The sequence below is a fragment of the Saccostrea echinata genome, unplaced genomic scaffold (assembly GCF_033153115.1).
Source record: "Saccostrea echinata isolate AGI-Se365-2 ecotype Australia unplaced genomic scaffold, CSIRO_AGI_Sech_v1 ptg000016l, whole genome shotgun sequence".
In the NCBI taxonomy this organism is placed as follows: Eukaryota; Metazoa; Mollusca; class Bivalvia; order Ostreida; family Ostreidae; genus Saccostrea; species Saccostrea echinata.
In genome coordinates this window covers 27,265,507-27,292,950 of record NW_026889765.1, presented here as the reverse complement: position 1 = coordinate 27,292,950, position 27,444 = coordinate 27,265,507, and the positions used below count along the sequence as shown (strand labels likewise).

General features: G+C 33.7%; 1 protein-coding gene across 2 annotated transcripts in view; it reads left to right on the top strand.

Moving 5' to 3' along the window:
* Positions 1-7,886: 7,886 nt before the first annotated feature.
* Positions 7,887-27,444, top strand: part of LOC133188612 (FERM, ARHGEF and pleckstrin domain-containing protein 1-like) — a 46,581-nt gene continuing 27,023 nt past the window's right edge. For both annotated transcript variants that reach the window (XM_061324106.1, XM_061324105.1), the window contains exons 1-9: positions 7,887-8,030; positions 18,547-18,702; positions 21,842-21,946; positions 22,291-22,406; positions 22,736-22,833; positions 23,226-23,352; positions 24,622-24,709; positions 24,985-25,155; positions 26,510-26,670. In XM_061324106.1, the coding sequence (XP_061180090.1) occupies positions 18,604-18,702; positions 21,842-21,946; positions 22,291-22,406; positions 22,736-22,833; positions 23,226-23,352; positions 24,622-24,709; positions 24,985-25,155; positions 26,510-26,670 (965 nt within the window). In that variant the 5' untranslated portion in view covers positions 7,887-8,030; positions 18,547-18,603. The remainder of the gene's footprint in view (positions 8,031-18,546; positions 18,703-21,841; positions 21,947-22,290; positions 22,407-22,735; positions 22,834-23,225; positions 23,353-24,621; positions 24,710-24,984; positions 25,156-26,509; positions 26,671-27,444) is intronic.

Sequence of the window (27,444 nt, the reverse complement as noted above, 5' to 3'; positions counted from 1 at the left end):
AGCCCATATTACCTGTAAAAAGAATCTTTTGTTTCACGGGGGGGGGGGGGTATTTTAAAAATATTTTCCTTTTTCCATTGATTTCTATAAGTGAAAAACACAAGTTTTACCAAAATTATAGAGTTATCTCTCTTTGTTTTCCCAAAGAAGCAATGTTTTATGAAAATTCATATAAATATCTATATAGATATGAAAAATCATTCAAATGTGTTAACTTTTGAAAATTGATTTGGATGTAGGCGGGAGAACAATACTGTCGTTCGCAGTTATTTAGGATATCCTAAGAATTTTTGTGTATTTTTCTTTTCTATAAAAGTTAACGTATCAAAAAAAATCTATATAAAGTAGAGGTTTGGGGTATCACCATCAATATTTGTTCAGTGTCTGTGTCACGAACGACCTTTCACGTTCCATGCAGATATTAAAATAATAAAAATAATTCAGGGAAGCTAGTGACCAATGTTTTTACAACCAAAACAATTTTCTTGTATGCAAATGAAACTTTATATTTAATTTCCCTGTCATATAGAAAGCTAAATTGATTTTTTTTTCAGGTAGATTAAATGTACATTGATCATGAGATAGCTACAAAATTTGTTTTATTTTGATTCTGTCAGTCTATTACGAGGGTGTGAAGTGTATTTTCCAGTATAGTACGTCCTCAGGCCCCAAGATCATGAAACATCGCCATCTCAAGCTTAAGTCAAAATCTTTATTTTATACTAAAATGTTGTAGAAGTCAAGCAGACCAAAATCATTAAAATATTTTTTTTAATATTGCTTCACAAAAGTGTTGTTTTAGAACTGCAAATTTACATATTAATTCAATAATAAATAAACATTTAACAACCGATTGAAAATTTGACTTTAGTCTAAGATGTTTCATGATCCTGAGGCCTGGGGTTAATTTTAAGTGCATGCAGCGTACAGGTCGGAATTTGCAGCTTTCCACAGGCAATTGGTGGTGTTTGTGCATCATTTCATTTATACAAATCTAGCAATAATTCAAATATTGCTCTCTTCAATTAATTTAATGATATCATTAATTTCATAAATGAAGCGAAACAATTCTTCATACTAGTACATGTACATAAAAAATTTAAGTACGTTATGTATAATAACTTCTTTCTTTAAATTGTTGCTCTCTTTAAAAGAATTGATGCGCGCAAATGACGAGAGCAATAATTGAATCAATGACAATATCTTCAAATGTTTCCTGATATCTACAAATATTTGAGATTATCTTAATATCAAAGGCAAACAATTCTCAACTAGCATCTGCAAATGGGCTTCGAATTCGGTGAAAATAGTACTAAGAGTTATATTTAGAGGTCAATGGCCAATTCAGAATTTGTTTCGACAAGGAGCATTTTTTTTCTACAAAACACTTGTTTATAGTTTACCTCGAATCCTGATGCAAAGATTCCGATATCTACGAAATCCGGATAGGTTCATGTAGTTCACTATCACATTAATGCACCATCGAGGTTTGGTTCGATAGTGCGATGACGCGATAATGTGGTGACGATGAAGCGTTGGTGTGATAGTGCGATGACAATAATGCGATGGCACGACAATGCGATGTCGATGACGCGATGGCATGATGAAGCGATAGCGCGATGATACAATGGCGATGACACGATGGTGTGATGACGATGGCGCGATAGTACGATGACGATGGCGCGATGTTCACCATCGTCATCGCATTGTCGCGCCATTGCATCATCGTCATCGCACCGTTGCGTCATCGTCCTCACACTATCGTCATCGCGACATCCACCATCGACCTCACGGTCGATGCTTGATAGTATGACTATGATAGTGAACTACGTGGTCCTATCCGGCTCCCTAGTGACAAACCTTAACTGGGTACCAGAGGTCTGGTGAGCTATGATTTGTCAGCATCTCAACCTAAATTTTATCAATGTGTCAGAGTATAAAATTGGTGCCTGTGATCAACCCGTCCTACGGTCAAATTATTCATTTAATTCTGTTAGTATTGTTTAAACTGAAAAAAGGTTTTATAGGATAGCCGCTCGTCTTAAAATCATTATTATTTATAAGTAACAATTTTCATTTCGTGATTGATTCAAGGTTCTTTGGGGTTTTAGAAAAGGTACTGTAAAAATTAGACATTTCCAGGCCATCAAAATACTCCCCCTCCCCCCTCCCCCCCCCCCAAAAAAAAATACTTTTTACTTTTAGTTACCTTTAGAGAAATCGAATTTCCTTTAATCTTGTCTGAAATAAGGAGTGGTTTGTGATATAATTTTTGAGATGATATTACAGGGTTTCTTTTAACGCTATATAGTGTTAAACAACTGAAGTAAATGTAAAAGAAAAACTAAACTACCGAGTTTACAAGTTAAAAAAAAAATTGCATTTTTCCCTAATGCCTGGATATCTATAGCTTTTTTTATATCGTTAAATATACTTCATTGTTGAATAATTTTTAAATAAAAAATGCATAATCGGTGCTTTTATTCGCGTCAAATGATTAACTAAAACGATGACTTTGAAGAAATATGGGTATATTCACATTAATAAATGTGAATTTAGCAGTGGCGGATCCAGAAGTCCACGTGGGGGGGTTTTGAGGCCCGTAGGGCCGAAGGGGGAGGGCATGGGAGGGAGTGTCCCCCTCCCATAGGTGGGGGTTCGGGGGAGAAATTTTCTTTAAAAATGGCTCCAAATGGTGCATTTTCCAGCATTTTAGATTGAATTAGTTAGTTTTGGCCACTTTTTTCCTAGATGTTTTTCAAGACCGATCTACCCAAATTTTCAAGAAATTGAACAAAAAATTAAAATTTTGGGATTATTTTTAACTTCCATGTTAACTTGAAAAATGAAACTTTTCTAAAGAAAAAGTTAATTGTAAAATCTGATAAAATTAGAAATATCGCCATTTGCTATATAATATCCAATTCTTCATTTTAAAATGCACGTCCAACACACTGTCGCATGTGAAGCTTTGTCTACCAAAATACAACTGCATGATGTGCAATTTTCCAACACTTAGAACATTCGAATTCTGTGTAGAGACCCTAATTACTCTTTTCAACTACTTGACTATACAGTTCATATAATTTGCAATATATATACATAATGATATTTCATATTGAAGAATAAATTTAAATTATTTGGAAAATAATTGGAATTATTGCTTATTCATTGGGGGGGGGGGTAATTATATATACATAATGATATTTCATATTGAAGAATAAATTTAAATTATTTTGGAAAATAATTGGAATTATTGCTTATTCATTGGGGGGGGGGGGGGGGTAATTATAATTTCTAACATAAATGCACTCTTTAATTCTATTTTTTTTTACCCACTTACCTGCCCAATGTTTGAAAAAAAAAGTCTTGAAAAACAATCAGTAAAAAAGTGGCCAATTCTTGTTTTGACAGGACCTCTTATTTATACGTATTAGTTTTACCACAATTCATTATACAAAGTTGTAACCGTTAGTTGGGTTTTATTCAACATCATTCAACTGTAATTTTAAAAAAAATTAGAAACAAAGTAAATAATATGAAGAAATATGCAATAGCAAATTATTATGACAACATTGATTCACACCTAAATGACGCAAATAAAAATAATAATAAATTATACTGGAAATTATTAAAAGATGTCTTTCACGCTAAAACTACATGCGAAATACCCCCTATTCAACAAATGAATGGTAACGGTGATCCTATATATGCATTTTCCGATCGAGAAAAAATTGAATTGCTTAATAATTTTTTTACATCGATCTCTGATATAAAAGATGAAGAATATGAGTTATCAGCTTTCGAATCCAAAGATGTAAAAAGATTTAGTGACTTGTATATACAAGAAAGTGAAATTATTGATATTATCTCTATCCTTCCCCTGAATAAAGCTGTAGGCCCTGATTGTATTAGTCACAAAATGTTAAAATCTTGTAAAGAAACAATAGCTAAGCCACTTTGTTTATTATTTAATAAATCCCTAAGACTTAAAATTTATCCTGAAAGTTGGAAACTAGCACATGTACTACCTTTATTTAAAAAAGATGATCCATCAGTGACTTCAAATTATAGACCTGTATCTCTTTTGAGTTGTGTGAGTAAAATATTTGAAAGAGTTATTTTTAAACATGTATATAATTTTTTTCATACAAATAATTTGTTCTACAAATATCAGGCAGGTTTTTTGCCTGGTCACTCAACTGTGTACCAACTTTTAGAGACTTATCATACTATTGTAAAAAGCATTGATGAAGGGAAACATTGTTGTATGGTTTTTTGTGATTTATCTAAAGCTTTTGATAGAGTTTGGCATAGGGGATTGATTTATAAACTGAAAATGTATGGTATCTCAGGTAATATGTTAGAATGGTTGGAAAGCTACCTTATCAATAGAAAACAAAAAGTCATGTATAAAAATTTATTTTCTTCCGTGAAAAACGTGCATGCTGGGGTTCCCCAGGGCTCTGTCCTAGGTCCTCTTTTATTTCTAATATACGTGAATGATGTTGCCGAAAATATGATATCTGTTTGCAGACTATTTGCAGACGATAACTCTTTACAAGAAAGTTCAAGTGACGTGCGCCTTATTGAACATAATCTAAATCACGATTTAAAAATTCTGGATGAGTGGTCCAAAAAATGGCTATTAAAATTTAATCCAAGTAAAACAAAAGTAGTGTTTTTCAGCTTAAAAAATACAAATCAATTACCTGCATTATTTTTTGGGAACTGTCAGCTAGAATATGTAACACAACATAAACATCTTGGTGTTATTTTCTCATCTAAGTTAGGCTGGACAGATTACATTGATAGTATTGTCAGTAAAGGCTACAAAAAACTTGGACTTCTAAAGAAACTTAAATTTTCAGTGTCTAGAGATACTCTATCAAAAATTTACGTTTCCTTTATTCGACCACAACTTGAGTATGCATCTGAAGTTTGGTCAGGCTGTTCGTTTGCAGATATTGAAAAACTTGAAAAGGTTCAGTTGAGCGCTGCAAGAATTGTGACAGGTCTGTCAGTATTAGCGTCAAGAAACTCGTTGTATGTTGAAACAGGATGGGAACCTCTTATAATAAGAAGGGATAAAGCTAAACTTTTAACAATGTTTAAAATCCACAATAACCTAGTTCCTGGTTATTTAAAAAATATAGTACCAGTAGTTAGAAAAAGTGTTTCAAATTATAATACTCGTAATTCAAGTAATTATTTTTTACCGAAGTGCAGGCTTGAATTACTAAATAAGTCATTTGTCCCTGATACTATTCGCAAATGGAATTCATTGAGTAACGAAACAAGGGAAATAACTTCAATAGGAATTTTTAAAAGAAAATTGAATAATAATAATGACAAGCCTCCCAAGTATCTATCATACGGCAAAAGGTATTTGAACATTTTACATACAAGATTAAGGCACAATTGTATTTTAAATCATGACTTGTATAGATGTAACATTATAACGAATCCAAATTGTTCTTGTGGATATAAGGAGGATAGTCATCATTATTTCTTTGTGTGTAGAAAATATCTTGAAGCTAGACGTTTACGCATGTGAGTTAAGGCTTGGTATAGGCGTTTCTATGCAAATGAGCTAATAAAAACGCGTAAGAGGTATATTTATTATTTAAAGAATGTTTTGATTTATTTTCTTATTCATACTTCTCACCCACGATATGTTATAGCCAGTATACATTATGACGTCATATTATGACGTCACTGATCTTACCTACTGTAGGTACTAAAACACACCAACAAAACAGCTTCGGCGCAAGGGATTACCCTATTTATTTTTACATAAAAATTGTATAATGCTAATAAGAATATTCTATAGATTATTAAAACTGCTGCACAAATCCTAGGCATTTTCTCATTTGATCAGAATTTCAGGAAACTTATACCGGACTGTACATTTTTACCCTGATTCAGCTCAAATCTTTACAAATAGTAATTATACAACTGAGCTGTTGATATTTGTGCAGCAATACCAGCAAAGGTAGGAATATTTTTCTTCTAAATATACCTTGTTTCAGTTAGATAAAATAAAGCATGCCCTTGCGCCGAAGCATTTTTGTTGATATCCATTATACTCTTGTGTAGTAAAGAACAATGACGTCACAATATGACGTCATAATGTGTACTGGCTATCTCATGTCGTGGGTACCAAGTATGTATTAGACAATAAGTTTTAACTTTCTTTGTACAAAAGATATAGTCCTTGGGCATTTTAATTATTTTAATTGTATAGAAATGCCTATACCTAGCCTTAACTCACCTGCGTAATGTTGAATGCATTACTTGTAATTAATAATGTAAAAATGTTAAATGTGCATAAACTGCTATGGGGAGATGAATCATTATCTTTGCAGGAAAATGAAAAAATATTTGGTATTGTTCAAAAATTTATTCAGGATACTGGTCGTTTCAATTAACACTTACATGTACTTGTATTTACTACCTTTTGAAACTATTTTAATATGGTTATTGACGTCATTATAATCATCATTATATCAACTGATATTCCTTAGCAATAATAACTATTGTCTTTGTTCTTCTACGTTCATGTATAATATTGTAAAATTGTAAATCTTTGTAAATGTTGTATGGCTATTAAGATTTTATGTATGGGAGAGGACTATCTAAGTTTTTAGAACTTGTGTCCAATCCCTTTGACACATTGTCAATAAAATATGTTCAAAACAAAAAAAATGCAGATCTTTTGCTTTTTAAAATTGCATTGTAACTTCCATCTACAAAAGGAATACTTTCAATGTGCTTTTTGGTACAGGTCACAACGTATTTCAACTAGTATACGTCCCTGATGTATTAATTAATTTTTTTTCCATTAAATAATAATCACAGTTTATTCACGTAGTTCAATAAAGTAACATTCAATTATCGAAGAAAGAAGAAAATTCTGGAAACAATATTACTTTAGCCAAAACAAAACCGTAATAACTATGTGCAGTTTTGGTTGTTGTGTATGACGTTGCGTCATCACTAGCTGCACGGACTATCATGATCTCTGCATGTACAGTACTGTTGATTACCTGTATATTGTGTGCGCTCAAGCGGAAAGGGATTTCGCATGGTGACTGTATATTTCACCTCTTTGTGTAAAACAATGGGCTTGGATAGAGTTGCATTTATGCAATATATTGTTAAAATGACACTTGTAAAAAAAATTTTTTTGATCGGGCGGGGGGTTTTCCCGAACCCCCCCAAACCCCCCTGAATCCGCCACTGTTTAGTGATATATTTTGTGAGCCTTTTCATTTAATAAGAAGCTAATTATAAGCAATTAACTGTTTCCTCCATCTTCTAAGATTTTATTTCTCGTTTACTGAGATGAATATTCGCTTATTTACCAAATGTTACGTCTTGTATAATTATAAATCTCGATTTCCCTTCTTTACACAGTTACTTCCCATTTTACCGTGGAAAAATAAATTAGCTGAAGGGAAAGTGAGAGCAAATTAGTCTTGGGACAAACCAATTATTTCAAACATATTAATCCTATGGTTCCTAAACCAGTGACAACTAGGTAAAATTGCCGTCGTTTATCATACATTAGTCCATTGTGTCAATTTGCTCTAGCAGGTTAACTGGTGCGGAAAAATTTTCGAGATACCCTGTATCACTTACGAATCTGCGTCTTTAGTCCGTAAAATAGCTCAAATATTGGCTGTTCCATTAATTGTCGTTTAATGCATATTTTCCCTTCAAGCTCTAAAGAAAATAGGTCATTTTAATTAAACTAGGACACTCAGGTAATTTGAAAAATATGTTTTTGTTTTTATAATTATTTTTTTCCTCTTATATTAGACTGTCAGTATTTTTTCACTCTTTATTTTATGTTTTTCCCGTAGGGAGTTTCGACCAAATTTTTGAAGGCAAAGGTCAAACTTCAACAGCGTGTGTCTCTCATGTCGGATTTGTGTGAAAAGTGATAGAAATAATCTTAATTATTAATTTTAATCAAGGGATTTTACTTAAGATTTAAAGATTTGAATACTTTACCAGTGCGTGTGGTGAGTATCTATAAGATTAATACATACTCAGCCTTAATAGCGGTGCTCTACCTCGTTCTCTAGATTTAACACTGTCCCTACCCTATTGTATTTTGGGGATAACAGTACTTTGGAATTTCGATGAATATCGATGTTGTTATTAATATTTTCCCCCTCCATTTAAACGCATCTTGATTGTATTATAAAATTGACAACATGTGTAACAGGATGGAAAATAAAGAAAGCACAGAGATGAAGTATTTGCACAGCAAGACAGTATTATGTATGATGTGATTCACTCATAAAAGTGTGTCTTCATTCTATAAACTACCCATGTGAAGATGTCCGGGGGTAGGGGTGGGGTGAGTGTGTGGGAGTGATGGAAAGTGCTTGTCACAATATGCCATATTGTCATTGATGCATGTCATGTATAATACTGCACTGTCCAAAACACACCTCAGGGTATAATTAAATAAAAGGATATGAATAAACATATAGTGTATTTAATTAACGTATGTTTTGTGGAGTCAGGTGTGTTATTTGTATTGTTGATAATCTGTATCTGCTCTAGACATATTGACATTAGAAATATTGACATTAGAAGGCCATGCCTTTTTCTATGAAACTTACTTGCTTGTCAATAAGTATGGTAATGTTGAGTATATGTTTATATTGAGTATATGTATTAGAATTGCTATACAAATAATACAATATATTGGTTACAATACATATTCTTCAGAATTTTCTGGTTGAGTCTAGCACATCTGAAATCCTGTTGAAAGTATGATCATGTATCATCAGGGACATAACATATATACATGATATATTTAGGTTCTTGATATTGTATGTTCCTGGTATAGACACGTTTGAGAATTGTTTCATATTGGGAGGAAGATATTATAATCCTCCTGTCTTATGCCCTGTTCACACGGAGAGTTTAATTCGAATTAAACGTAAGTTACTGCGAATTAAATTTGATCCGCATTCACACGGAGAATTTAATGCGAATTAGTTTAATTCGAATTAGTTTACTGCGCATTAAATTACTTCGCATTAGCTCCGTGTGAATGCTAAGCGAAGCTAATTCGAATTAAATTTTGACGCATGCGTAAGGGCAGAATTAAGTCACAGGCCACATGTCGATGGTCAAATATAGGTACTTGTGCCAATTTTGAGTGGAAAACAAAGGAAAATTACGTTAATCACTAAAATGTGTACAGGCACTATGACATTATGTGAAATATATATCTGCCGTGCACAATATGATGTGATTTGTAACTGACGTCATAATAGCCTCACTGAATAGCCTTGTTGTAGAAATAAAATTATAATTCGCATTAGTTTACTTCGCATTAGCTGTCGTGTGAACGCAATTTAATTCGCATTAATTTAATTCGCATCATTTTTCTTCGCATTAATTTACTGCGAATTAAACTCTCCGTGTGAACAGGGCATTAAAATAGATGTTCTGAATTCTTTTGTCATGCACACTATCAGTTATTAGGAGTATGTATTTGAATGAATCATGAATATGTGTTTAACATGTTGAAGCTTAAGTGCATTAATTAAATAATTAACTTGGAAGTAAACCCAGTAATGCTTTGGTTAATTTTGCTTAGTATGAAAAATCTGCATATTTCACCTCAAAATGGGTTTTTTTCTGAAAGGGTCTAATTTTCTGTATCATTGAGTACTAGCTGGTGGAAAATAATTTGTTGTTTTAGAGAAGCCACTTAGTTGGAATAAGTAGCTCTGTCAGTTCTAGAAGTGTTTAGCAGCACTGTAGATGCTTCTCTTCCTACTAGCCATGAGGAGAAAACCCTGTGTATGGTGTGGAGGAAATCTCACCTCTTCTGACAAGAGGGGGGTTTAGTTTAGATGCGGTGGCAACACAAGTCAAGTGACCCAGAAGTGTGTGTGGTTTTTAACCTCTCTCTGCCAGCAGCTTGATTGAGGTTTATTTAAATTTTCAGGCCATTCACAGTTGTGGCAGGGGAAAAAAAATCGAGAGAATCGAGGTGCAGGGGAGTAAACTGGAAGATTTAACTTTTAGTACGTTTAGTTCCATGTGCTTTTGCCTTTTGACTTTTAAGGAAGATTTAGAAGTTAACACAGTTTGCAGACTTGTACACTGTACTATGAAGTTGTACAGATAAGGCAGTCATAATGTATACAATGATGTATAAAAAGTGGCCCATTTAAGTCAGGTTTTTTTAGGGTCTGTAGGGGGCCGAAATAAGGCCCCATTCCCAATGCTGAAAAGCAGGTATTTTCCCCAATTTTTGCTTCAAAATTCCCAAAAACTTCAAAGCAGAGAAGCCTCATCATTCATATATCTCCTTCACAGGCCCACAGATTACAAATTTTGCCTCAAAATTGTTAATTAAATCTTTTTTTTTTTTCAAATTGAAAGCCAATAGGAATCCCATTATACCTGCTTTATTCACTTGTTTATTCTTTTTTCAAAACTTCTTTGGATAAAATGTTTTCTCAATTCCAAGAAAATATCGCTATTTTTTCCCAATTGGAAAGGCCCAGGCCCTTGAATTCAAGACCTAAAAAAACCTGAAAGTGAGCATGTCTCCTAATAAATAGACACAATACCAAGACAGTCTGCATGTATGTAGTTATTAAAATAGAATTAGGGGTAGCTAAATTAACAGTTATTAAGTATTACTGTTAAAAAAAAAGTTTTTCTTCAGTGGAACATTTTGGTTGTTGACTAATAATATCAGAGATGGTTGGACCCAGAAGTACAAAAGTGTGATTTTTACAGAAGAGCATTTGTGTACACATTCTTGAACAACTTGCATTCATGTACTTACGGCTAACTTGAACAACTTCTGCACGTGTATGTACGTAGTACTTACTGTTCGAGAATTTTTTTTTTTACAATAAGTAGAAGTGATAATACGGCCTTAAATCCTCATTTTTCCTGGTTTACTTAGAACAGTAAATGGTTAGAGCAGCATAACTAGCAATGTAAAGGTTACTCTCTGTAATTAAGTTTACTACATAAAATTTATGATAGGCTTTTTATGGTGGATAATGGGATGGCAATTAAAACACCATCATCGTTTGTCCTTGGGGAAATTTAAAGTATGCTGGGAGTGGGAGAGAAGGGGGTGATAAATGTTACTGCTTACCACTATATTTGTAGCAGAGAGTAGTAAGAATTAATTTGTTCATGAGGGTGAAAGCTTTAAGTGTGTTTCACTAATTGGGGAGGTTTATCATGTGTATTGCAGACTAAATGGCTATTCGACTATAGGAGAAATTGTACTATTTTTCTTTACTCTTTAGTATAATTACTTTTCCTATAAATGTACAAGCTTTAGACTTGTGAACAGTATTGTTACTGACCATAACATAATACTGACAAAATAATTATTTAATTTATACTGATTACTGAACTATTTAATTTTGTGGATGAAATGTCAAAAATGATGATTTAATTCCCAGAGAGTGCACTTGCTATTTACTACTGGGCAAGTGCACTATCCACTTCTCTGTAGAGGAAAGGAATAGACTATAACCCTAGCCTAGCCAAGATGACTGCACATGAACTGTGTAAAATGAATATGTACATAGGTTTTGTGTAGGGGAGGGGGGGATGGGGGTCAGAAATTATATTTTACTCTTAAAAAAAATACCATGCTTTGGAGTCAAGAAATACTGAGATTCCAGATTGATGTGTGTTGTGTGACAGATTTTGGTTACCCACACTTGGTATGCTGTGACTAAGCTGGTGCCCGCCCCCTATGCCGTGATAGCTGTTTCCTTCAGGCTGTTACAGTCCTCATAATCCTCTCAGTGGCTGCTGTGGTCACTCAAGTAGAAAAATTGTTGATGCTCGTAGATAGCTGTGAACAAGTGGACCAAGAAATGTCAATTTCACTCTGATCATTAGCTGTACCTATTAAAAGCTTTTTCTCCCTTCCTTTTAAATTTATCTGTGCATTCTTAACAAGTGTATCTCTATATGCTTAAATTTTTGTACATTCTTTGTTTATTGGGGTTAGACAGAAGTTTAATTGTTTGGCATAATTTCAGCAGTTGCAACAAAGTAATTGTAGAGTTTCAGTTGGTTCTATTAAAGACCAGAAAACAGGTTGTTATTTCTGCTATATCTAATGTTTTTTTTTTGTGTGTGTGTATAACACTGTTAGAAGTCTTTACGAAATTATCGCCAATGTTCCAGATTGCCGTTATGATACCTGGTCGACGTTTGAATTATTGATCATTTCTGCAACTTTTCAAAGCTTTTATCTGCACATGATGTTTGCTGAGCATTGTTTCCTAGTCTTGGCGAGGTGTCTGCAGTTTTGGAGTATTGTTGTCTCATAATACACAGGCATTAACTTCTGTGGCTGAATCTATGAGTGCTCTAATCAGATAATGGGTATTAGGTCCCAGAGAAAGGGGACCATACAAAAAAATCCACTGGAATGGCTGCAATCATTAGAGATAGTGAAAAAAATTACTCAATCTTGTGAACTTATTTCATAAAGTAGGCATTTTATGTGCAATATGTATCTATACAGGTGAATTTCTCACAGAAATTGCAGGAGTTTGTGCTAATGGTTCTTTTCAAACAAAAAATTAAAATTTCAATTTGTGTTAATTTTCATCAAGATTAAGGATTTATAACACGTTATAAGAAAAAATGCAGGGACTTGATAGAGAATTGAAAATTACAGCAGCTAGGTTTTATTATTGCTAATTTATAGAATTTTTAGATAAATTTGTCTATCAAACATGTCAATGTCAGTAGTTTTGTGAATTCAGTTTGTATTTTAAGATGATGCAAATGATGTTAGCATTCATATAAGCAGAAGAGAGACTTGCATGTAGATACTGCATAAAAATAATGAGGAATATATATATCGCTATTTTAATTCATGGTTTTTGTGAGGTTGTGAAACATAGAATGTTGTTTGTGCAGAATCCTAAATTAATACGTGACATTTAATTATTAATCAATATTTGTGCATGAATTCAAATGTCTTTGTTTTTATAGATCTGTGAACAATAAATGTCTAATGTACAATGTAAAGTGCACATGTACCTGCTTTTGAATTGTACCAGATCCTGATATTGTGCTTTGATCATAGTGCCTCAATTGTCCATGATTGTCATAATGAGTTCCAACTCTACTGCTCTAAGTTCAATATAAAGAATTATGGATTACCCCGCATAATGTCATGATTTGGGATTAACCCTTATCATCAAACAAGGTTTCAGTTTAGTGCACCTGTGTCTTAAAATTGCCTTTGAGGTAATGAATTTAATATAACTGTAGCATTCTGTATATATATATATTTACAGATTCAGTTTTGTATAATTATCCCCATCTCCCAACTTGATGGTTTTTATCCTGCCTTTTGACCCAGGGGCAAAAAAAATGCTGTCAATTCAATATTGTGCGATTTTGTTAATGGTATCAGTGATTTTCATTTTAAATTATAGGACAGCATCATAGACAAATAGATGTGAGACATGTAGAATATCTTATATGTTTATCTGGTGGATTCTAGGGAAATTATACAGGTTACAGAGATGGATAATGTCAAATATTTACTGTATTTAATTGTTACCAGATATTCTGCTCTATTTCCCTGTATTTTTTCTCCCCTCCCTTTTCCACACGTGACAGGGAAAAAAAATTAATCATATTACCAGGTAATAACAATTATTAGTAATTTTAAAAACACTGTAATAATTATATTAATAACTTTTGACAAAGTCTTGTTTTAGCCCTTTATTCAAAGACAAAAAGAGTTAGAGTGATCAATATATTCACACTTTGGAAAGACGTGTCTGTGTGTCTATCAGTATTTCTGTAACATCTTGCTTCATGTAGAGCTATTGACAAGCCCTTATTGAATGATTTCGTCAAGGAGTATTGATCGAAACACTTCCATTGGAGAGAGTTAGAGCTATTTGTGCCCCGACTTATGGTTTTCAAATGACTTGCACTTGGCCAAGAAAACTTGTGTTTTCCAATTTAGATTATGCAACTTGAGAGTGATTTATGAACATGACAGATAATTTTTGAATAGAAAGCAGAGGCGTAATTAAGTGGAACATATGAAGTGGTATTAATGGGTCCAGTTTCATTTCATGTCAAGAGTAACTTGTTACATGTATTTACTGTAAACTTCTGAATGTGTAAGTATGTGAAATATATGTATATGAATTATGCTGGACACATCACATTTTATTAGAGGATGTATTGTAAATTGCATTTCTGCACTTAGCATTCATCATATAAAAAAAAAAAAAAAAAAAAAGATTGCATCTTCTTCAAAATCTGAAAAAAAAAATTGATAGTGATTGAGGGGGTGCGAGAGAAGAATTTAGGCATTTAGTTAAGTAATGATGGAAAAGACATCATTTCTATACTCATGACCCAGACATTGAAAGTAAGCTAGGGTACAAATGTGGAAATCTACACAGAGTATCTGAAATTTTAGCTCTTACTCTTTGAAAAGTAAAATGAAAGTACTAATTGATATATTTTATCTTCAAGATAAATGTACATGTTTTTATTTTTAGTATTGATATGAAACTTTTAAAAATATTTAAGCATGTGCCCAAGGCTGATAGAATGGCAGAAAATTGTTGATTTCAGTTTTTTTTTATGTCTGATATCGGTAATCAAAGCATTGATATAATGATATTGTACATTGCCTTACAAGTACACAATCAAGCCCTCTGGTTAGATCACTGACCTGTGAAATTGGCAAACAAAATTTTTTTTTTCCACAAATTCCTTTTTTTATTTACAAAGGTAGTTTAGGACACAAAACATGATCTAATTTGTTTAACATACATTTTTACCCAACAAAGATTTTTCTTTCATGTTACCATGTTTGTTTTACAGCACTTGTCGTCCCTAAGTTTACTTAAGAAAGAAAAACCCATTATTTCAGATAGACCTGTGTTTTAAATAGAATTCAGATTTTTTTTGGGATGAACATAATAGCATTTATAATTCAGTTAGTCATTGATCCGATTCCGAGTGTATCGTGGCATCGGTACATCTAGGTCAGAGGTCAGCAGATAGGATCAGTATTAATGCAGTATATCATAAATCTTAACTTGGCTGCACACATTCAATAACCAAAATATTGAATTTTTTGGAACTTTGCAGAGGATCAGATAAGTTTGATGCTCAGATAGCATTGGACGGATCTATACAGTGTTTTAGTTGTGAACCATCTGTGTTGGATATTGTTTATTTGGAGGTCCCTCTGTGTGGCATATGTTTGAGAGAGGTTGAGTGCCAGAGGTTGGAATTTGTAGTAAGTGGGCAGGATATGCATGACTGGTCACACTTGCAGGTGAGGTTTCACATTCCTTTTCAACTGTTTTAGGACTATATTTAGCATTTTTTACTCTGGATGTAATAGGTAATGTTTGGAGATATCGAAAGTATCGTCGAGTTGACCTGATTCAGGACAGAAGTTGATGTGATGAGTTACTTCTTACAAATTTTGAGCAGTTCGTACCCACAAATTTACTGTTTTCTATGAAGTTAGGAATGGTTAATAAAATGGATCTGATAATTGATTGAAGTACGCATTTTACTGCATACAGCACTTGGCTGATGTATCATATGGAACATTTGACATCTTTCATGGTAAAATAGCAGAATGTAGAGCTAAGAAATAAAGTTCACAGTTCATAATATACTCTGCCGAACTGATTGAACGGTTTTGTGTTTCAAAGCAACCATATATCATTTGGAGATCCATTTAAGTGTTTTCTACCATTTTCTAATGATAACGATGTCAATACTTTTCTGTCAAACACATCTTTTGTGTTTTTAGCTTTTGGGGTAGCTTAGAGGAAGGGAATATTGGCTTTTGCTTATTTGCCAACTCGTTTATTACACTCACAATAGAATGCTTGCATCTCTGAGACGGGGTTATGGATATATCAATATTTTTGTTCACACCAGTAAATGGCTATTCATCTCCGGGAAGTGACAGAAATTTCCAGTCTTATCGCATGGTAATCTAATTTGTGCTTCAGCACTGTTATACTCTGTGGACAGTCTGTGACACTTGAAAGAGGGACCAGGGGTCCCCAGTGATGGTTTCTGATCAAGTGCCAGTTTTTTGGAGGAGACTGTAGGACTTTGATGTGAGAGACTTCCTAATAGTTTGTCCCCAGAGTGGAGGGTGGAATGACAATCTACTTAGAATGATGATATGGATATTTGGTGTGAAGTACTTCTATCATTTGCTGTTGACAGGCAAACCATAGGGATTTTTGAGAAGTGCAGGTTGATTGAAAACAAAGCTAGTATTTTTTCACAGAAGTATATATAGTTTTTAGGCACACCCTGTAATAGTCATAAAAGTACATCAGTTGTAAGGACATGAGCATGATGAGGTCAGATGAGAGTTATTCATACAAGCCTCAGAGGTTAAGAAGGAAAAATTATCCCATGTTGTAGGAGTAAGGGAGATAATTCAGTGTGTATTGTGCAACAGAAGTACATGTACCATTGGCCACTATATCCTTTGTATTGTGATCTTGAAATCATGCAGTCTTGCATCAGTAGAATAAATTAAAACATAGAGATCTGTTATCGAATCATTTATCAAATGTATAAAAGGTCTGCACATAATTCTCTGATTGAAAAAAATGTTTAATATGAATTTAAAATTGTTAAACTGGAAAAAAAAATAAGAGGTGCCTATTGAATAGGGTGCATAATTTCCTTAAAATTGAAATCACAGCAATACCAGGTACTTTATTGACACACACTCATGAATCACCTCCAGACCAGACTTAAATGCAGTGAAGTCGCAGTAGTTTATCTTGTTTAATGGAGATTTCTTATCAGTGTTACCTTCTTTATTAGGTACATGGGTAAATTACACCAAGGTATGTGATACTGAAGTATATTTGGTACAAGTTTAGAAGTATCGAAGAAAGTTTTGTGTATCAGTTACACTAACTGTGATTGGATCCTTATGCCTTACTCAGGGTTGTCCCTAATATCGAGCGCTGGGGAATTTCCCCGCCTATAATGATGTAATCCCCAGGTTCTTTTGGAATTCCTCCTAAACTCCTCATTAGGGAAGGAACCCCAGATCCTCTTCTACTTTTTAAATGTCCCCTTCTCTTTCAATTCTTAGGGACAACCTTGCTTACTATTCAGTCTTGTATCTTCACATGATTCCTATGTTGTACAGATTAAAAAAAGAGGTCATTTTATGTCTAAGAGAACAAAAAATATACAGTCAAACCTCATCATCTTCAACTCAATGGGACCTAGGAAAAAACTTAGAGATATTCGAGAGTTTGAGATATTGAGGGTAAAATACTTAGGAAATATGTGGTTAGAACTTCCCAATCAATCCAATATTAATATAAAAATGGTATTCAAGATATCCATGTTCGAGATACCGAAGTTCAACTGTAAGTTTCATACACATTTATATCGCCTTTTGCAAGTTTTAGTAATTTCATTGACAACTTGTAACATTTTTGCAGAGTAAAGTGCACATGCCTTTGAAAGAAAGGTAGAGGTGGAGCATTGGGTTAAAACTGAAGATTCTTGGGCTAGTGACAAAAATTGAAGTCAAGGGATGTACAGAGTACTTATCTTTAAAAATAAATTCACTTGAATTTCTTTTGATTCATGTACAATTGAACAACACTCACATTTCACAAAGAATCAAATTGTATGTATTGTATGCATCAAACGTGCTAGGTAAGGGATTTATAGAGCTCTACATGTACTTAATGTAGATCTACTAAGTCCCACTCTTTCCATGTTTTCTATGAGGTCACTATACAATAATTTATCTTAATCTACCATGAAAATATATCCCGCAAAATACAAATGAACCAAGACTTTTTGTTAAAGAAACTGTTTGCCGGATGAGTGAATGCTCTTAATAATTTCACTAGCTTGGTTAGATTACTAGCACTGATCAATGGGAGAGTGGGTTATCTGCACCCCCAGGTTAACCAAGGGCAATTTTGATTGCACCATGGATGTAATTTTCAAACATTTAAACATTTTCTATACAGAAACCATTCACTCAAGAGATGACTATGATATATATATATATATATATATATATATATATATATATATATATATATATATATATATATATATATATTATATATATATATGCTTTGCAAGTTATAATTAAAACATGTAAGTCCATGGTTAATCTGTGATAACATTCACAGAGTAACCTGACATGCAAATCTTAATATAATTACAAAAGAATAGAATGAATTATTATATATGATTACATCAAACATTCAATGTAGAATGTAAATATTTACCTGAGGCTGGTATGGACAAACAAACAATAAGCAATTGAGCATTTTTCAATCTATAAATTGTCCATTATACTTAACTGAGATTTATACCTGTACATGTAGAAAGTATCAGCCAAGAGAGAATTTGGTTGAATTTGATTATACTTTTAAAAATCAAAAATAATCAACATTGCTCGTATCTGTATAATGTATTATACATGTGATGTCTATTTTGTAGATGCTATACGGCTGACATGACATGTGGTTTGAGGTAGAATGAGCCCAGACTCTGGGGATGAGTGACCCCTTGTCCCCGCGGGCCCCCAGAAAGGGCAAAATTGTCAATATCAGGATCAAGTTTTTGGATGACACTGTACATGTTTTTCAAGTCCCGGTAAGTTAATTTTTTCTCTCATACACATGTATACTAACAAAAGTAAGTATATAGATGGAGTTAAAAGAATTCTTTTGTTTTTAACAACCATGTCCTGTAATTAAGCTTTTTGTGTAGAGCAAGCTTTCTAAGGATATAATCTAATTTCTGACAGTTTTTCCACTAGAGAGAGCATCACGTAGGTCTTTGTATATCAGTGTCATGGCATCCTGTTGGTCCGTTTGGGATCCGTCAGGAATACTGTATTGGAACCACTGTGCCACTCTCTTGACTTGTTTTTGTAGAGTTAAAATGTATGCTGGGGATAATTTTGAGAGAAAATCATATACACTGTTGCTCTTGGAATGCATATAATCATAAGGAATGGTGACAGTGAATTTGGTGAAGTTGAAGTGATTTTGGAATGCCCAGGCAGATGGATGGTCAGGATAAGGAAATAGAACGGGGATGCAACCACTCAAGAGGGAGTCGTAAAAGGATTTCCTAGTGGGGGAATCCCCGGGGGGCTGCAGACAGAAGACAGAGTGTAGCATCCAGGGCACTGTTGTGTATTTAGCTTTGCGATCACATTCCGATGTTTTCAACATTATCATATTTATGCTCGAGTTCTTCTGTCTAGATTTCATGTAATCTTGGTAGGACAGGGTGGTTCTGTTTGTGAACTGGTCCAGGATAATGACACGATATGGAGTAGATCTTCTTGTGCTTGCTGCTAAAAGTATGAACACATTCCGCTGCGAATCATTAGGGAAGTCTCTTAGAAGACTGTTTTTCCTTGTCAAATGAATGTAGCTTGGATATGGCACTGATATGACTTTCTGCCTGAGGAAACTCAGGTATTTTGTTTCCTTCTCAATAGACAAAAAAGTGACGTTTTGAGTCTGAGGGTGTAAGAGATAAGGGCAGCTTCCATTGGATGACATCTCTCTCTCAATCTTTCCAAGAGAGGAAAAATGGGGTTTCCCACTGGAAAAGTATGGTGTGGAGTTCAGGTAACTAAACAATTCATTGATCAGTGATATGGTGGTTTTAACAAGGGGATACGAGGCGAGCAGGCACTGTAAACTAATGTAGGCTGGGATGTAGAAATAATCAGCCTGGTGTGGATCAAGTGTTCGATAAGGGCTGAACTGTAACTGATGGTGCATGAGGACTTCCAGAGAGAACTGATGGCTGTCCTGAACATGAACACCTTGTTCAATGTCAAAAAGCCTGGATCCACTTCCACAATATTCAAAGGAGTAGCACTCAGGGTGTTGGAGCTCGAGACGAGTTTGGATGTCAGAGTTAAATTTCCGGGGAAGCTCATAGATGTAGATTTTGAAGGGAGTTTGGAAGTCAGGATGAATTGTTGCTTTGGATCTTGAACAACTTCTTGGATCAAAAGTGAGGTTTTCTCTAAAAGAAAACGGTAGAATTGAATATTAATAAAAAAAAAATGCCTATGATAAGATCTTATTAGAACACTTGGGGTGTTAGGAAAAAAAAAATAAAAGAGCAAAAAGTATATTAATATGATAAAAACATGTCTAGTTGTATATTCAGCTGTAGATCTATGATTAAGTTATCTCTACAGGATATTGTGATCTAAGCTGGGGAGGGATTATATTTATCTGACAAAACATTAAAAACAACATTTCAAAATATACTTGATTTGTGCCAGAATTGAAGCTTTTGGGGAAAGTCTATCAAATTTCAGTAGTTTAGATTCGTTGCAAAGTCTGAAAACAATGAATTAAAAAGGCATGTAATGAATACAATGAACACGTGATCAATAATTTGTAAATCCTCACCTTCCAACTGCAGCATTTTTTGTCAATAAAGACTCCTTTGAAGTATTAGACTTTGATCTCACATTTGTAGAAGCTACTGATCTGCGGTCATATACATGATGAAGTACGAACTTCTCGTGAAGAGGTTCCGATTTTTGACTGAGGTGGACAGATTCCTCACGGAATCGTCCTGTTTTCTCACTGAGATGTTTGGAGTTTTCACTGAGATGTTTGGAATTTTCATTGAGTAGTGCTGAAATCTCAACTGCTCTTTCTTTTCCTGATTCTGTGCGGTATCTTGGAATAAGGTATTTCCTGTGACTGGCGTATCTGTAGAGAAAAATGAGCTGGACGATGACCACTAGCCCGGTGGTACCCAGTAGAAAACGTTCAGTTCTGGGAGATAACCTCATGTGGCATCACGTTAAATCCTAGGACATTTTAACTTATGAAATTCCTTTGAAAGCCATCACAAAATTGATTCAAATACTGCATATCTCTCTATATGTATGGACATTCACGTACAGACTCGGAGTTGTAGCTCAGTCTTACTTGTATATTCATCATACATATGATAGTAGATGCAGAAACACTTCTGTTACTGGACACGTTTGATTAAAAATCAGGGTTACACAAAGGGCATCAAAAAAGGCTCAATAGACATCAAGTAACATCTTGTTGTGTAGGTATATATACCACCAGGGGGACTAGAAGAGTTTCTGTGTAATGAATATATAATAGATCCTGTTTATATTATGGCATAGATCCTGCTTGCCGAAAGGGCAGTAGGGCAATTTGTTGGTTTTAAATAATCATGATAATTGATAACTATAAATGTAAATTCGATGGAAACGTTTTATTGGCATGTGTTGGATAAAACTGTTCCAAGAACACGTTCAATTAGATTATAAGCACAAGAGGTGGGGGACTATATATCATCCAATAGTATTAAATGTATTGATTTATTTTCTATCTCAGCCCATGCAATTCCTGGGTGTCAATGATACATGTACACTTCTAGTATGCAGTCTAACAAAACTGATATATACTTTCTTTGTTCATTTTGTTTTCAAAACATTCTTTTTATGAAATGTCAGTAGCACAGTTAATAAAGTCATTTTTTCTTGTGTTTTTGCCCTTACAACACATACAGTAATCATGGTAGTGACAATTGGCATTCTTTGCAATGTGATGCATTTTGCTTTTTGATAAAATTGACAAATACATTTAAAGACTTGAATAATGTTGTGTTTAGTGTAGTACTGCCTTAAAACTGAAAGTCCTTGGCTGTATGATGTCACAGAGATGGTATTTTGTCCATATATTGAATGATTGAATGAGTATGACCTTTTAACCTCCATTGACAGGTCAAGGACATTGGGCGGTCCCTATGGGAGGCAGCAGTTCATCATCTACAGTTAGTGGAGAGTGACTATTTTGGACTGCAATATGAGGATTCTCACGGACTCAAGGTAAAACCTTTGTAATAATCAGCATTACTTGTTTTCCATCAGGTGGTAAACCCCCCCACCCCAAAAAAAAAAAAAAAAAAAAAAAACCTCTTTTTCCGTGTAATTTAGAAAGACTTTCTCAATATATATTTCCCTTTACATTTTGAGAACCAGACGAGCTATATTCCATTGGATAAAGTTTTCATTGTCTGTCTCGCTTTCAGTCTCCCTGAAAACATTTAACAATTTTTTTTCAAAATGCTAGACCTACAGTTTTTGTATGTGTTACCACATATGTAAGAAATTTTAAAAAAAACAAAGACTTGAGATGGTCAGATTTTTATGTGTTAATTGATTTATTTCAGTGCTGGCTGGACAATGAGAAACCGGTACTGAAACAGTTACCCTCCCCTGACTCACCCCTGGAGTTCCTGGTGAAGTTTTACACTCCAGATCCAGGCATGTTGGAGGAGTACACCAGGTAATATAATATCCATAAAACAGGGTAGATTTACAGTCAAATCTTGTTATTTAGGACTCCTTAGCATGGAGGAAAAAAAATGAGATATATATTGGGATTCTTGACAATGGTGTTAAAAAATGATTGGGATTTCTAGCACATTTTGACATCCACAGTATTAGAGATACCAATTTTCAAAGTAATGAAGTTCAGCTGTTTTACTAAATGTGAAAAAGGCATTCCATAGCTGAAGGAATAGAGAATAAATGTTTTTGAGGGGGGAAATCTGAAATACAATAATGATAAATTTCAAGCTTGATTCCACGAACAAATATTTTGTTTGTTTGTAGGTACCTGTACAGTCTTCAGATCAAGAAAGATCTAGCTAATGGATCCATGGTGTGTAGCGAGAACACAGCGGCTCTGATAGCCTCCTACATTGTTCAAGGTAACTGTCTCTGTGCTTGCATGGCAGTGAAGCATTGTTGCGAGTTTGGCTAAGACCTGTTGTCATGAATCTGTAAGCTCAAAATTGACAGTGTACCTGATGAATAGTTCTTAGAAAAATTGTCAACCTTGCTAAAGAATTACATGCTTTGAGCTAGCATGCTGAAAACCAATTTTCTCTTTGGCTGGCATGCTGATTGTAAATACATTACACTGTATTTGTAATCATTTTAATGGTTTAGTAATATACACAAATTATAGATAATTATAGTTTAACTAGAACTTTTAGTTTCAAAGATTTTCATCTTCTAATTGAATTACTGTAGATTAATATGAAAAGATAATTTCAGAATTATATTGTTTGTGATAATTGTATTTCTCTTGTTTTGGCAGCTGAGATTGGGGATTTTATCATTGAGGAGTATCGAGATTACACATACTTGAAGGTATTGGGTCCATTTGTACCAAACCAAACGGAAGACATGTTGAAGAAAGTCGCAGAGTACCACAAGCAACACATGTAGGCAGTATTTAAATGTTTATACCTCAAGCAACACATGCAGGCAGTATTTTAATGTCTATACCCCAAACAACACATGTAGGCAGTATTTTAATGTTTATACCTCAAACAACACATGTAGACAGTATTTTAATGTTTATACCTCAAACAACACATGTAGGCAGTATTTTAATGTTTATACCTCAAACAACACATGTAGGCAGTATTTTAATATTACATATGATAAATGGATGCAGCATGTACATTGGTTGTTCACACAAATCCTAATTAAACTTTTACTTTGATCATAAGATGGACCATTTGTTACCCATTAGAAATTTATGATTTTCAAATGTTGTGGTTGACCTTTGAGCCTTCATTAATCATTGTTTGTTAAAGAAATTAATATGACTGTAATTTTAAATTAAAAAATTAGTTGTCTGTAAATGTGCTACCTTTCGCTAAGTTGATGCTCAAACCCTCTACCAGAAAAAGAAATTTTACACCATTCAGTAGCATATCATCTGTTAATAATGAATTAAGTGTGGATTTAGGTAACTATATTGCTCCTGCAAAAACTGTGTCCTCCATAGTTTGGAATAAATATTGAGCCATTAACGGGGATATTTACTTCCTTACAATGATGGAAAAGAAATTCATTAAGAGCAGTTTATTGGGAAGTTATTTGTTCAGCAATAATTACAGTTTGATTGGTGAGAGGCTTGGTCCATACAAAGTGACAGATATTGATGTGATTCAAAGCTTCGGTTATTTGATTTTACAGAAAGGTGTATTGCAGTTGATTCTCTGGTGAAATAGAAAATTATTCATTTCAAATGAATTAATTGATACAATTCACATATTGAATTTTAAAAAAAAACTTTATTAGACTTTTGATTTGCCCATACATGTACATATTTGTTCCGGTGAGCTTTGTTCATATAACACTTCACACTGTCGTTATATTGCGGGGAATTTTACTATCAGTTTGGGAACTCGTTTGTAAATACCATTTAAACATTGAGTTAGGGATTCAGTAAATGACTAAGATTGAAAATAAAAATGAAATTTGAATGAAACATGTAAAATGACACAGACACCATGATTTAATTCTGTACTAGATCTGTATGAAGTTGTTGGTAGCGTATGGATACCTGCAAAATGTGTGCATTACAAAGCATCAGTTATATTTATTTCAAAGTAAAAAAAAAAAATTGTATACATATATATATATTGTTTTTTGATTAAGGTTATAAATTCTAAGTCATTGATTGGTTGTTATTTTTACAGAGGAGAAAGCCCTGCTGAAGCTGAGGCAGGACTTCTAGATACAGCCAGAAAAGTAGAAACTTATGGAATGAAACTTTGTCCAGCCAGGGTAAGCTGTTAAGAAGAAAAAGTTGGGGGGGGGGGGGGGAGGAAGAGGTCTGAACAAGCAGATGATATTGTATAAAATTCTGGTTAGAAATTAAGACAGAGATGTCAAATCTGGTATTATACTCTCCATTGACTGTTAATGCTGATGTATAAATTATTTTTTCTTACTGAGTAATTTCTCTAATGAAAATGAAATGTATCTGATGTTAAGAGAACAAAAACATTTAATACGTAATTAAGAACAATGAATTTTCATTATGTAGTTCTTTGTTTCAGGACCACGAGAATGTGACCTTGAGTCTGGCAATAGCTCACATGGGCATCTTAGTCTTTCAGCAGTTCACTCGCATCAACACATTCTCATGGGCAAAAATACGGAAACTCAGTTTTAAGCGAAAACGCTTCCTCATTAAACTTCATCCAGAAACATACGTTAGTGGACAGAAAGTAAGTATTGGCTGTTGTGTACAGAAATGCAGGGTTGTAACTAATTAGGCCTTGATTTCCCAACCGTCACTGTTAAGTAAATACAGTATAATGTGCTTGTTGAAAAGTGCCAGAAGTGATCAATTCTGATGTAGTTCTGATTAAGCATATCTGCTGTAACCTTATTTTATTGTATTCAGATTCAGAAAAAAAATGTTTGGGAGGTTCACAAATATACACATCTCATAGGAAAGTTTTCCTATCAAAATGTAATTAAAATGGAGTATATTACTTTATACAGGGTTGTCCCAAAGAAATGAAAAAGAAGGGGACATTTTAAAAGTAGGAGGGTGTTCTTGGGTTCCTCCCGTAGTCGGGGTTCAGTGGGCAATGCCAGAATAACCAGGGGATTACTGTATACAGAGTTATTTTTGCCCAGTGTTATTTTTGCCCTTTCACAATTACAAAAAAATTTGCCCCATTTTAAATTCGCCCAGTCATGGATTTCTTTAAGAATTCATACTGTTTCCTTTGAATTCGCTCCGTCTTAAATTCATCCACTTGTATCTAGGGCGAAGGGGCGAAAATAAAATAAAGGCAAAAATTTCCCTGTATACAGTATGTCATTATAGGCAGGGAAATTCCCTGGCCCCGGGATCTTGTGCAACAACCCTGACTTTATAGAACTGGGGACATACTAGCCCCAGGGGTCATGAGTTGAACAATTTAGTATTTACACTACCCCAGGATGCTTCCATATAAGTTTCAGCTTTTCTGGCCCAGTGGCTCTTGAGAAGAAGGTTTTTAAAGATTTTTCCTATAAATAAAACTGTATATTTTTCACTATGAAAATATATATATAAAGTGTTAGACCACATTGTATTAAGGGTTTGTAATGTGTATATTTTGATTTATGTATGATAAGATGTTAAAAATGTAAAGATTGAGTAGGTATTATAATTTATTGGTGCTTATTGCTTCAGATAGTTTCACTTAAATAGTACACATTTAACTGTGAATTATTACTCTTTTAATTTTCATATTTCATAATTTAATGTACAGTTGAACTTTGGTATCTTGAACACCAATATCTCGAATACCATGAATATGTTGGAGTGATTAGGAAGTCCCAACAGCTTATTCTTTATTTAATCCTGGATATCTCAAATCCTTGGATATCTCTAATTTTTTTTTCTCGGTTCAAGATAACAAGATTTGGCCGTATGTTAGTGATTCTTTATTTTCAATGTTCTTGGAGAATTTGTTTGAAAAGGAAATGTTATAGATATGATTTTAAATATAATCAGTATTAAAAAATTGTCTCTTAGAAAAAGTATGAAAATCTTATTAAATGTCTTGTTGGTTTTTAACACAGGGTTATTACAAAGACACAGTGGAGTTTTTCTTTGACAGCAGGGATTGCTGTAAGAATTTTTGGAAAAAGTGCTTGGAACATCATGCTTTTTTTCGCTGCCATAGAATCAAACCAGTGCCAAGAAACAAGACACGTCTAGTTAGTCATGGATCTTCATTTAGGTAAGTTTAAAGTACCTGGATGTCTTTTACAACATTTATATTTGATACTTGAAGTTGTATGTAGATACTGTCACACATATTTTCTGTCTCTCACCAGAAATTATGATATTAGACATATATTTGAGCTTTGAATGGAAAGTCCAGTGAATAGTCTGAGAAGTATAATGATTTGATATCTATGTACACAATTCTCCTGTTTGTCATGTTAAATTCATAAATAGATGTACTTCATTGTTTTCGTTTTGCTTTTATTTTCTTTTCTTTTAATTGTAATCCTTTAAGTACAAATAGAATTTTAAAAAATCAAAACAATTCTCTAGAGAAGGGACTGGGGATATGTTTTTATGTGTTTGTTGTATGGCGTTTAGGCTATCTGTAATTTTAATACCAGATGGTGATATACTTTGCTATTCTAAAAGGAGTTGGTGCCAAATAACCATGACCCAGACATCATATAAATTTATAATTAACTTCTTATGAGATTATGTGATTTATTTCTTTTTACACACACACGTTGAGATTTATGGGTCTGAGCCAGTATTGAATAAATTTGATTTTTCCTCAAGAAAGCTTGGTCATAAAATGTCCATTAAATGGGTACTAAATCAGGACTGTTTGCTTAATGAGATGAGGAGGAATGTGTTAATCATTGTGTCATGGCTACCTAGAGACTCTCCATATCTGTTTCATGGTTAAAGGCTTTAGTCTTCTTTTTCTAGTGTGATTTCCTCTTCAATATATGCAATGATTTCGGCCCTTTACATCAAACAGTTG